General features: G+C 41.6%; 1 protein-coding gene across 1 annotated transcript; it reads left to right on the top strand.

Moving 5' to 3' along the window:
- Positions 1-450: 450 nt before the first annotated feature.
- LOC115785655 (E3 ubiquitin-protein ligase KCMF1-like) lies at positions 451-11,491 on the top strand. Its single transcript, XM_030737428.1, has 7 exons — positions 451-592; positions 2,336-2,503; positions 4,465-4,604; positions 6,523-6,624; positions 8,623-8,803; positions 9,968-10,286; positions 10,633-11,491. The coding sequence occupies exons 1-7, from the start codon at positions 577-579 to the stop codon at positions 10,958-10,960; spliced, it is 1,254 nt and encodes a 417-aa protein (XP_030593288.1). The 5' UTR covers positions 451-576; the 3' UTR covers positions 10,961-11,491.
- The last annotated feature ends 1,240 nt before the right edge of the window (positions 11,492-12,731 follow it).

The raw sequence follows: 12,731 nt of genomic DNA, 5'->3' as shown, positions 1-12,731 counted from the left end.
CAATTGCAGAATGCAGTGGATTGTGATCTGTATACACATTAAGCTCCTCTGAGGGCTTCCTCTTTTCCTCCATATTGAGCATCCTTTGTCCAGTGTATCTACATACCTCCTCTGCACATGTGCAAACCACCACAGCCCAGTCTCTCTAACTTTGTCCCCAAACCGCTCAAACTGAGCTGTTCTTCTGATATGCTCTGATATATTGTCCATCCCGGTCACTCCCAGTGAAAATCTTCAACCCTGCCACCTCCTGTTCAATAAATAACATAACATTTCTGCCCATTTTTAGCGATGGAACGCGTCCGTCCATGGAAACTGGGGTCACTATAGTTCATCCACCAGAGACCTGAAGCAACATTTGGTGCCAATAATTAAACAACAGCGCCACCGTGTGTACAGAGTGACAATGCACCAAACAGTGACACAGCGGTGGGGGGGGGGGGGGGCAGCGAGCCAGACCGGATCCTTCATGAGGGAAGAGGCCAGGGAGAGCCAGCCAGCCCCGGCTTCTCTTCTCTTCACTCTTATTAATTTGCATTGCAAGGCCAGGGAGCCCGAGCAAGGGGCTGCGCTAGGATGTCCCGTCATGAAGGTAAGAACGCGCTTTAGCACGGGGACATGAGCAGAGACGGGATTTGTGATTTAAAAACGATGACAGCCCACCGCTAGCTAATGTTAGCTAGCCGAGAATTCCTTAGTTTGCAGCTCATCCTAGCTAACGTAGGCTAGTGTTAGCAGCAAGGTTGCAGTGAAATTTCGTGGGGACGCAGTATGGCTGCCAGGAAATTTTGTGTCTAATCATAACGGACCCTTGCGGTTAGTGTTCTCGTTTCAAGAAATGTGCAGTACTCCGCTTTAGCTGACCAAAACAACGCTGACATGCAAGCGGAAGGAGCTCGTTATCTCTAGCTAAGTGTGCTAGCTAGCCTGGGAGATGGGTAATGTAGGTTAACGTTAACGAGCCGGGGAGTGAGGGGAGTGTCGAGATTAGGAAGCAGAAGAGGGGAGCGTCCGAGTTGGCGTTATGGCTTTAAAACTTGTATGTTGTTCATGTTTGCTAGTTTCTGCCTCCTTCCTGGTCAGTGCTGGCCTGCAGATTCAAGTTTTGCAAGCTAACATTTAGCAAAGTAACGTTCACGTCGTCCTTGTGGCCAACCTTGTTAGTTCTTAGTGTTGAGTAGATGTCGTGTAATGCTGGCAGTAGACGTCTCTGATCACCAACCGGCAAAAAATTTAGTTGGGTTAAAGTCTACTATAGATGACTAGCTTGTGAGCGAACAGTTAAGTTGTGAAATGGTTAGCCGGCTGAAAAGGTTAGTCAGGCCTGGGCGGCCTTTATATTCCATGTTGTTGTTGTCAACTTTGCTGTCAGTCAAGTTATTTGTGCCTGAGCTATACCATGACGGGGTTACCGTTGTCACAGTCGTTTATATGAGGTTTTACAACTTCCTTATGAATGGAGATTTTAGGGGGGGTTTTCACTACCCGGTGTCATACCATGCTTACACGGGTACAGCACGACTGTCGTAGTCAATCAAAAAGTGCCTGGACTTGAACACAGTCTACCTCACATGACACGTAACATGTATGTAGTGCTGAAGGGAATACAGAGGTGATGATTCAGTGAAGGAGCTGGGTGCTGTCAATGTAGTTTTACCTAAATGTTTATGGGACACGCAGGTACCACAGTAAGTGTTGCTGCTGGGTGGACACAGAATTATTTATGTATTATGCAATAAGTACACATTATTTGCTCAGATTTATAAGGAACATAGCCAGAAATCTACTCCAACTCACCCATACCCTTTCACCACCAGGACAGAAGCAAATGTTAAACAAAGGATAGCCAAGTACAACAAAGCAACTGCACAAGAATCCAAGAATGCAGTCCAGTATATTACTACATAGCCACAAACACAGTTGAATTGACTTCTGTCAAAGCCTCAGATCAAACTGAACAGTGCTGTCTGTGCATGTAATATTTACTACAGTGTATCTTAATGGGTTACGTTATGTTCATACCAATCATACTGTCCAAGAGTGAATTCTGTAGTGATCTGGGGTGTTTTGGGAACTACATGCTTGAAAGCACAGTCTGCAGTGGTAATTATTCTGTATTATTCCAGAGTAAACTTTATTTATTGCAGTGTATTAATTTGTAGAAGCTGTAGTCCAGCAAACCTAATAGAAACACACAAACCGTAATAAATTATAACAAATAATAAATCAGATAATCCTTAAAATCTGAAGTTATGAATTACTTTATTTTGAAATAAATTCAAAGTTGATTAACTGGCACATTTCCTAACCTTTCTTTTCTCCATTCTTCCCTCAGGCGTGAGTTGTGATGCATGTTTAAAGGGCAACTTCAGAGGACGACGTTACAAATGTTTAATTTGCTACGACTACGATCTTTGCGCATCGTGCTACGAGAGCGGTGCAACCACAACCAGACACACAACAGAGCATCCCATGCAGTGTATATTAACCCGTGTTGACTTTGGTAAGTAAAGCTGATGTGCACATTATCAATGTCAACAGGCAAATATTGGTGGTCAGCTGAAAACCTGGCAAGAGAATACAGACATTTAGCAGAGTTTATTACAATTCCTGGATCAGTTGGAAGTCTAAAACTCAAATTACAGACAGTGTCTGTAAACCAGTTCTCATAGAGGGTAATCAACTGACTGTCAGTGACCCTCTGGGTGACCTGAGAAACTATAAATTAGAAATTTATCTTCTGCTAAAGAGGGATGGTATTCATGTTCATATGGTTTGAGGAAAAGGGAGGGAAAAAACAAGCTTCATGAACAAAAGATGTGAAATTTTTTAGCTTCTCAAATTTGATACAGTGGTATTTTTATTCTGATAAACTGTAATCAAGCACTGCACAGCTGCCAGTCACAAATGCCAAAGAACTGCATTGTCTCGGGATTGCCAGTTAGGGCAAACCTCTAACACTGGCAGTCTTTAAACCTCTCTTCAGTAGCTTTTGCAAGATTGAAAAAGTGCAGCAGTGTATGTTATCTTTTCCTGGCACTGGCTTTTGTTTTCAGATGGGAAGGCTGCTCCCACATGGCTTAACGGTGATAGATTTGACTCAGCCTGAGGACTTTTCTGGGTGTGTGTTATTGGCTTTCTGGGGTTGATTTATCACTACTTAACTGGGATATTTTGTATTGGCAGCAGTAAGGATTAAACTTTAGTTTCTCCAAATCTTTTAATATTCCCAGTTCTTTAATTAAGCATTATAGTCTGCGTGGTATTATCCAAATGTAGTATAATTGTTTTTTTTGATTAAGTAGGCCATTTGTCTTTCTGCTTCTACTATCATTTCTTGTCTTGGTGTTGTGAAATATGTTCCTGTTCATCTTTTCACACATTGGAGACACTCTTTTTCAGTCTGTCGAAAAAACAAATACAAACAGCAACTGTTGGCGAAAACACAACAGAAGGTGCAAGCTTAAAAAAAAGGTCCTCATTTCTGTGGCTGTGATATTTTTATTTTTGCATGCATTTCCAGTGAGCCTGTTGGTTTTTCACTAATTCAGGGTTGCAGGGGGGCTGGAGCCTGTCCCAGCTGTCATAGGGAGAGAGGTGGGGGGTTCATCCTGGACAGGTCGCCAGTCTGTCAAGGGGCTAACACAGAAATGGGCAACCACTCACATTCACACCTACAGCCAATTTGATTGCCCAACTGCTGCCCAAATGAGACCAGCGATGGCATTTCTGCCAGTCACAGTTATGAGTTCACCTGCAAACCAAATTGTCTAAAGCAGCTCAGTTTCTTTTTTTCTGATTTTCAGTAGCCTGTTCTCACACTAAAGAAAGCATTTGAGATTACTGAAATAAAGAGGCTGCTGTTAGTGGCACGGGAAACGCAACAGGAAGGTGGCAGTGGTGGTGCAGGGCAGCACGAGTGTATCACTTGCATGCAGCTGAAAAAAGAACTTTAAAATGAACTTAGATGCTTGTGTGGTTAAAAAAAAAAAAAAAATGTTTTATTCACACAACTCAGCGAAAGCAGCCTTAACAAAAGGCTGTTGTCACTGAAGACTGATGTCAAGGAAATCCTCTTTAAAACCTTTTTTATTTTTAAGTTCAATAAATGTGGGGTCTTTAAGTTTATGAATAATTGTGTTAAATAGTTGAGATTACAATATTGAACAAATTAAATGTATTACGATTTTTGTTGTAATCCAGCATTCTTAACTGCAGCAATAGGAAAGTGAAAATTGTACTTGAATTCAACTCAAACACATCCCCCAAATTAATGCTTACACATGGTTTGATGTGCATAGGTTTATTTCTGTTTCCTAGTGTATGGGAAGGCTAAAAATACTGTAGTTAACTTATAAAATAACATATAAAGTAAGATATTTGTAGCTTTAATTTAAACTCTGGCATTTAAAGTATGCTATAACACTGACACTGAATGCAATGTGGATTCTTATTCCCTCCCAGACCTGTACTATGGTGGGGAAGCCTTCTCGGTGGAACAACCCCAAGCCTTCACATGTCCATACTGTGGCAGAATGGGCTACACAGAGATGTCCCTGCAGGAGCATGTGGCTGCAGAGCATACAGAGACCTCTACAGAAGTGGTAAGTTGGTGCTCGCATATAGCCGTCCATGAAACTTCAGCTTGATTTTAACAGCTGGATTTCTGTGCATTCCCGATAAATTCATCTTAACTGAGACACTCCGGATCATCGGAGTGTCTCTCGCATTACAGGACCCTGCTGGTATTGTCAGCATGCTTTTATGCATTTAAGTCTTATTTATTGTCTTGGTTCACAATTATTACTGTTGAAGGTTCTTAATTCAATTTCTGACTCTGAGAGAAGAATCAAATTGCAAGAGTGATGGCAGATAGGCTGTGCAGCGCTATTTATAGCTTATAATTTTGTACAGAACAAAAAACAAAAATCCACTGGTTTACATGGCTGAGGAATGCTTTTCATAGCCACACATTAGATTACTGCTGACCTTTTTTTTTTTTTTTTTTTCTATGCTGGACCTATATTTTAGATTTATTTATTTTCTTTTTTGGTGTGACGCTTCTGCCGTCTAGAAACCTTCTGTTTTGATTTGTCTTCGTTCTCCACATGCTTGTTGTTGCAGTTTTATTCGAGATTGCGTGTGAGCCTTCCAGGCCCTGTTGACCTGAAATTATTTCTCAGTTATGGCTTTATATTTGTTTTCATTTGTTAATAACATATATACCAGAGAACTACTTGTGCAGTTGGTGAGAGTGAGTGAGTGATTATTCTTAATTAAATGAAATTCAGGAGTGTTTCTCCCACGGGTGCAGACAGATATTGCGTGAAAACACAGTTTCTGTTTGTCTCCTTATGTTGCCAAGTGAGACAAAATCCTTGTTCTTTGAATAAAAGAGAGGCTTTTCCCACCTGTTCTGCTTAAATCAACAGTACAACTTAACTGGGATATTTTGGATTTTCTTTCTTTTAAATGTAAGAACGAAAAAGTATCAGGAAGGATGGAAATTTCTAATGTTAATACCTTGAGAAATATTAATTAAAAACTTTTTTCCTCTAATACACAAGGAAAAAAATGTGACAACATTGAGTGCACATAGTTTTAGAGAAAAAATTTTTATAGGTAAATGAAACAGATGTGGACGATGGTGATGACAGTGCTGAGTGATTACGAAGAGACGAGGCAGGGCGTCTGAATGAATGCAGAGAGAGCTAATACCTTTATTTCAGTTATGACACCATCTTTATAGGAAATTAGTCAGAAATCAGAAGTTTGGAAAATTCATCTGAAAATAGGATTTCAGGTTGGACTTCTATTATGCGTGTTTTATTAACTGCTCAATACATGATCAATATCTGTGGCTCATCCCACAGTGGGCAAATTCCACATTAATTCATATATAGCCAAGACAATCAATAAATACACATATCTTTACTATGATAACCCTAGACTGGGATGATGGTGATGAGTACATTTACCTGCCTGTTAAGATAGTTAATAACCTCTCTGCTCATTCATCAACACAACAAAAGTATTGGCTCATGTATCTTCATATTTAGCTGGTGATTGGCTCTTTGGAGGCAGGGGCGGGACAACCGCACATCCTTTGTGTCGTGAAACTCTCCCATAGAGTTTTTATTGCCATATCTCTCATTATAAAGTGTCAGAAAGAAGACGGCACGAGAAAGCACAGCAGGTATTGGTCTATCAGCACTGCAGAAAATGAGTATTGAAATATTGAGGGTTTAATTATTAAATTATTAGTGTTTTTGTTAACACTGCAGCCCATGCTGTGCAGTGTTTTGATGGCAGCCTGTGCCTTTTTAAAATTAATTTCTGTTGGATTTTTTTTCTTTCCTATGAAACACAGAGCTTTCACTTTCCTGATATTGCGTTTCTTCATGTTTAAGCACAGAAGATATTACCAGTCTCAGTGTTTGTTCAAGAGGGTCCGATACCGAGTGGTGACTGTTGAAAGAGAGTGTGTGTGATAACTGTGTACACTTTCCTCCTGTCCTTTAGATCTGCCCCATATGTGCAGCGCTTCCAGGTGGCGACCCAAATCATGTGACCGATGACTTTGCTGCTCATCTAACACTTGAACACAGAGCACCCAGAGACTTGATATCCTTTTCAAATAGTTGTCCCGTCTCCACAGATATAACTGAACCCAGCTTTATTTTGTCCTTTTTTTTTAAAAAAAAAAAAAGGACAATTTAATACTTCATGAAAGAAACCATGGATTACATGTCACTCAGGTAGTGTTGTCATTTTAAAGATCATTGCACCAAGGAGTCATCTGTGCTTATAATATTAAAGCATCCTGTGTATTACAAGCTGTTTTAACATTAACATTTTATTTGCTGATTGCTGCTGGTCTGATGCGTAGAAAAATGCAAGGCAGTGAAGGCACATGCACTCATCTTCATGCCTTAAAAACATGGACATGAGAGTAAGGGGCAAATGAACTGCATTGAGAAATGTGTGGCTAATAACAGGTCAGTAGCTCTTGTTTTTCAGTTCCTTGTTTTCTGGCTGTTTCAGGTTGTCAGAGGGCAGAGATTTTGATACACAGTGGCACTGTAATTTCTATGGTTTTCTCAGGATTTATTAATACAATCTGGATCATTACCCATAAAGGCCTGATTAAATTATAAGTTCTGTCATTTGACCAGACTTCGCACAGCTTCTTTGTAATTACTGTAACTTTTCCCCACTATTGGCTACTTTTATTGAGTCTCATTGTATCAACTTGAAGGGACCATATTAAACTTATTTTCAGTTATATACTATAGTAATGGTGGATGCTCATTAAACCTGGTCGAGGTTTCAGATAATGAGAGTGTGATGTCAAAAAGGGACTATCCCTAATTTGGTCATAGGCACACAGCTTGACAGTGAGCACAGCAGCTGCACCCATCTACTGTTCAAACCTTCTGTTTAGGAGGTGCAGCCAATCAGAATGAGTTCACTTAAAGAGAGGCTAAAACGGTGCGTTTCAGAAAAAATAATTAACTTAAGGGCTTCACCAAAGCCCAGGACAATATATATGATTTTGAACTGTGAATCTTGCAAGTACTAGTGGATCCAAGAATAAAAATATCGAGCTAGAATCTAGTATTATAAGTCCGCTTTATCTTTCAGTGCCTCATTTTGCTTACCGTTAAAATTTTTCCAGTGATAATGATCTAGTGAGGTTGACAGATGCCAGTTTGGTGAAAAGCAAAGCACTGAACAGATACATTAAAGTAGATTTTCTTTGCACTGTTTTTATCAGCTGTTTTAAGTGGCAGTTTGCAGGTGATTTAATTGCAGGAGACAAAAACATGTTGGTGGTTCAGAAGCTCAGAAATGTGCCAAAAAGGCTAAATCAATGCAGGAAATAATAGCTGAGTGTTCACTTATACTTTAGCTGGGAAATTTCTCAAAAATATTAAGGAGTAGTTTTAACAGTAGTCTTATCTAATCTGTTTTTTGATTGCTATGAAATTTCACCTGAACTGAAGGCTCTGCTAAGGTCCTTTAGCTAATTCCAAAAATGCTCCTTCATTCCTTTGAGGCTGAAAATGAAGACATATTTTAATTTAAACAAGTAAATGTCCACTTGAGTGAAGGTTAAATAAGCATCCACCTTCTCCCTAAAAAGGAAGCTAATTATTTTTCTGAATGGCTAAAATTTCACTGTCTGCTTTGCCTGTCAGAAATCAGCTGGAAAGATTGACTACAGCAGCCTATTTACAGCGTACTTTGAATAGGTGCAGTGAAGAAAACCACAAATGCAAAAATATATTTAAATGAAAAATGGCTCGAACAAGTGCTTTGAAAGCTTCCAAACTGGAGCCGGGCCTGCCCAGTTCAGTGCCTTCTGCATGTGTTCATGATGACATGAGAGATTTATGCTGATCATGATCGCAGATGGTTAATCAGTCCTGGGAAGCATTTAGAGCAGTGGCAGTGATCGTTTTGCACTACATCTCAGTCTTTAATTGTTAATTTTTTGGAAGTAATTTTACAAGCAAGCATTCCAGATATTTGTTTTGAAATTGAAAGTGCAATAATAAAAAAATTAATTAGTTGCAGCACTATTATGCTCTTGATTTGTTCCTTGACGGCGAGCATCACGATGAGTCGAGTGGGGTGCGGCACGTGAGGAGGATGTTTCACCCCGGGCGTGGGTTAGGGGGCCCGCGAGCCCGCAGGTCTAACATGCATTTCACCAGCAGCACCACAGGGGGGCTTTCCACCAGTCAGAGTTCCTCACAGAGCTCCAACTACAGCAGAGAGGCCATGGACCCCATAGCAGGTTAGTCACACATACTGGGGAACTCATTCAGCAATCAACTTCATCACGTCCAAATGCAGAAACACCCTGCTCTCAGCATTGATCCCCAGTGGGTAGTTTCCCTCAGAGAGTCCCCAATCCCAAAGCACCTGTTATTACAGGCTCCCTCTGAGGCACATGGTTACAGGACAAGAAGCTGCAGAACCAGGTGTAAATCACACAGAATATTACAGTGAGACAGTTCTTTATTGCTGTGTTCAGTATCATGTAGGTCTGACATAGGGCAAAAAAAAAGTTCTCAGGACTAAGTCAGATGGGCACATTTATTAGATTGTCTTTAGTATACTTTTCTCCCTCATACACATGGATAACTGCAGTAGGTTAGGTGTTAGGAATCACTGCTTCATGTGTCTGCATGCATTTAGATGCTGTCTGGATAGTACAGAAATGTGTGGGCAGAGTTGTTGCTGTTGCTTGTTTATCCTGTTCCCAATTTGAATCTGGTTCAGTGCTTGGCATTCGCCATGTCAGCTCCAGCTGTGCTATAATGAGGGACGCTGTTCAGTCTGCCTCACACATAGGGCACCAGCCACCTCTCTAATGACCCGCTATACCTGCTGGGCTCTTGATCCAGCCGCTTGAGCATTAGCCCTGAAAATCACATTTGTCTTTTGATTTACTGTACTGGGCTTTGGTGACCGTGTTGCTGATCAGTTCAAGCTTTTAGGGCTAAAAAGGTTTGACAACTTATTTTTAAAATGGGCAAAACAGAATTTCTTTCAAAGATGGTAGTATTTTGAGCTGTCATCATTAGTTTTTATGATCATTTTCAACACTGATTGGCCTCTTTATACCACTGGTTCTCAAATTCAGGCCTCGTGGCCCAGTGTCCTGCAGGTTTTAGATGTGTCTCTGCTTCAACACACCTGAGTCAAATATAGAAGTCATTAGCAGAACTCTGGAGAACTTGACTGCATACTGAGATGGTAATTCAGCCATTTGATTCAGGTGCATTGGATCAGGGACACATCAAAAACCTGCAGGACACTGGGCCATGAGGTCTGGATTTGAGAACCACTGCTTTATACTGACCAGTGTTCAGGGTTGAAGTGGGGGTGAGGGAAGAGTATTTGCTCATCAGAGTCAACATTTCTGAAAGTGAGTTCTTGTTTTCTGTTCCTCCAGAGCTTCTGTCTCAGTTGTCGGGGGTGCGGCGTTCTGCGGGAGGCCAGCTCAGCTCAGGCCCGTCTGCTTCCCAGCTCCAGCAGCTTCAGATGCAACTCCAGCTGGAACGGCAGCAGGCCCAGGCGGCACGTCAACAGCTGGAGACCGCCCGAAACGCCACCAGAGGTGGCGGCCGAGCCAATGCAATCCTAAATACCAATTCAGCCGCTGCAAACCCCAACCCAAGCGCCAACCACAATACCAACCCCAGCCCCAATCCGGGTCCACCTGAGCCCAACACACAGCATACTGCACATAGCTCCCAGTTTCTACTCAGCAGGTGGGCTGTTAGTCGGTCTCAGCTTTAGATGTCTTTATTTTCACACCTCCGTTCACTCAAATGTGTTTTCCTTATTTCGTCTGTCTCTCTGCATTTTTTCCATGCATAATGTGACAATAGATGCAGAAATTTGTCATCAGTGCAAATCATCATCTCTCTGATATTCAGTGAGGAAAAATGGGTCAAAAAACGATGTTACCTGGAATGTTCAAATTCGCACCATAGATGCATACTGTTCAAGCTAGACCCATCAGATCAACTTTTCCACTGCTTTTACTATAACAAATTATTTTCCTAATAAATATATGTATTATATGTATTCTCATCGTTGCTTCCCTCTCCGCAGGCTGAGCGAACCACGGCTGTCTGAGGCAGAGCGGCAGGCGTGCGAGGCCCAGTGGGCCGACCGGAGCCTGTTCGTGACGGAGCTGCTGCTGTCCACACTGTTGCCCGACGAGGATGCCTCAGCCTCCTCCTCCGAGGATGAGGATGACTGTCACGGCCCGTTGCGGAATTTCGCTGACTTCGAGGCCATGGGTTGTGTTGAGGTCATGACCTTAGATGTGGCACTGGAGAACCTCAACCTGAAGGAGACGACCCCAGCTACCAAGACGATGAAAACGACGACTAAAACGGCACCAACGAAGAAAGAGCCGCCTCCGCCGCCTCTTTGATGACATGGCCCTTCCCTCCCCTAAAAACCACCATTGTAACTGGCTGACTGCTGAGTCGGTCCAACTGCCAGTGGATGACAAAAAAAGACTGCAGTTCTTTTTGGCTTTTTTTTTTTTTTCTTTTTTTTTCAGTGATCATCTGTTATTTCAGCACTGTTGCTCCCCACTCCACCCCATGTTTTATGTTGTGTCAATTGAATAAAAGTAGTGAGACGAGAGAATGTGAAAGCAAGTGTGGTGGCTGCGTGAGAGAAAGGAAAAATAACTATATAAATATATTATGGAAAAATTTATATGAAAGTTGATAATCAAATCCACATAACCCGTGTTTCCTCTAGCAGATGAGCAAAGCGTAGTTAGCCGTTTTTAAGAGACAAACTTGTCACACACTCCACTCGCCGAGGGAGAGGAGCAGACAGAAGCCTCTCTGGTTCAAAAAAAAAACAAAAACAAAAAAAAACGCTGCTGTGTATTTATAGTTATAAATTAAAGAAGTGCTTGGATGGTTTATCACAACTTAAGCATGAGCTTAAATCACCATGTGCCCATTTTTAACTGCACAGTCACCAGACGGGGAGGTCTTTCTCTTTTGTTCGGACACCTGAGTAACTGTAAATTAATGGTGCTGAGTGCCCCGTCGCTGGCACTTCACCGCACACACACACACACACACGGACACACAAACACACACTGATGACCACGTTTGTTTATCTTCATGTCCCGTTTCAACCCCTCCCACCCTCCCCCTTTGTGTGACATCACCTGTTTTGGGTCATGTGACCGTGCTTTCTATCAACTGTGGGCACTTTGGTTTTGAATTGCATATCCTGTGTCCATTTGTGTACACTACAGATGCTCTACATAAAAGCGATACACAACTCGGAGGCAACCAGAGAACAATCTCACCGGTGTGACCATTTTCAGGCCTTTTCTAACACGGGAGAGACACGACCCTGGTCTCCATACGGTTATTTTTTTTTGTTTGCCCCCCCCCCCTTTCTCTCTTACTGAAGATCAGATGCTACTTTCTGACACTTCCAATGATCTGAAATTAATCTTCCCTTCATTACTCATGAATGCAAAGATTACTCATCATGTGACTTGAAGGAGAGACTCCTGTATTGCTCTTTCCATGAATTTCTCTCACTCAAAACGATCTTTGTATGCCTCCACTGCTACCTGAGGAAATGCAATGTATGTTTTTTGGCTTATCAAACAAGCCAAATCACAGGGTAAACCTTTCAGTTTGGAGGACAATAAAAATGTTTTTGGATGGAAATGAACTAACCCAATCCTGCTCTCTGGTTTGTGTTTTTTTTTTTTAACTTTATTTCCTCAGTTGCTAACTTCTTGGCGAGCATGTACAGAATATGGTTTAAAAAAAAAATAAATGCCTATCTTACAGGTCAAGTTCATTCTCAGTCAGTCTTGTCATCTCCTGTCCTCATTCACAGCAGCAGATTGACACGCTGGACTAAACTGAGTGCAGGTTATTTTATAACAAAGGATTAAAAATATAAGTGCAATATTTCAACTTGTGTGACTCACAAAGAGTAATGTACACTGGGAGTGGTTTTATTACTGAGGTTAGCATTTCCTCTTGACAGATATGCGAAGAGGGGTATGGTGCTAGAGTCCCTTCAGTTATCCTTGTGCTGAATGATCCAGTGCTAATGCAAGTCGGGCAAGCTCTGTGGTTCTTGCATGCTCACAATCGTTACAGTCATTAAGAACAAGGATTTAAGTTGAATTTGAGGGAAATAACTATTTT

Source organism: Archocentrus centrarchus, chromosome 9 (assembly GCF_007364275.1).
Source record: "Archocentrus centrarchus isolate MPI-CPG fArcCen1 chromosome 9, fArcCen1, whole genome shotgun sequence".
Lineage (NCBI taxonomy): Eukaryota > Metazoa > Chordata > Actinopteri > Cichliformes > Cichlidae > Archocentrus > Archocentrus centrarchus.
Note: the sequence above shows the minus strand (reverse complement) of the source record. Positions and strands in the feature narration are given on the sequence as shown.

Coding starts and splice junctions, on each gene's coding strand:
- LOC115785655 (XM_030737428.1), top strand. Junction 2,504..4,464: donor ATTAACCCGTGTTGACTTTG/GTAAGTAAAGCT, acceptor ATTCCCTCCCAG/ACCTGTACTATGGTGGGGAA. Junction 6,625..8,622: donor ACAGAGCACCCAGAGACTTG/ATATCCTTTTCA, acceptor GGCGAGCATCAC/GATGAGTCGAGTGGGGTGCG.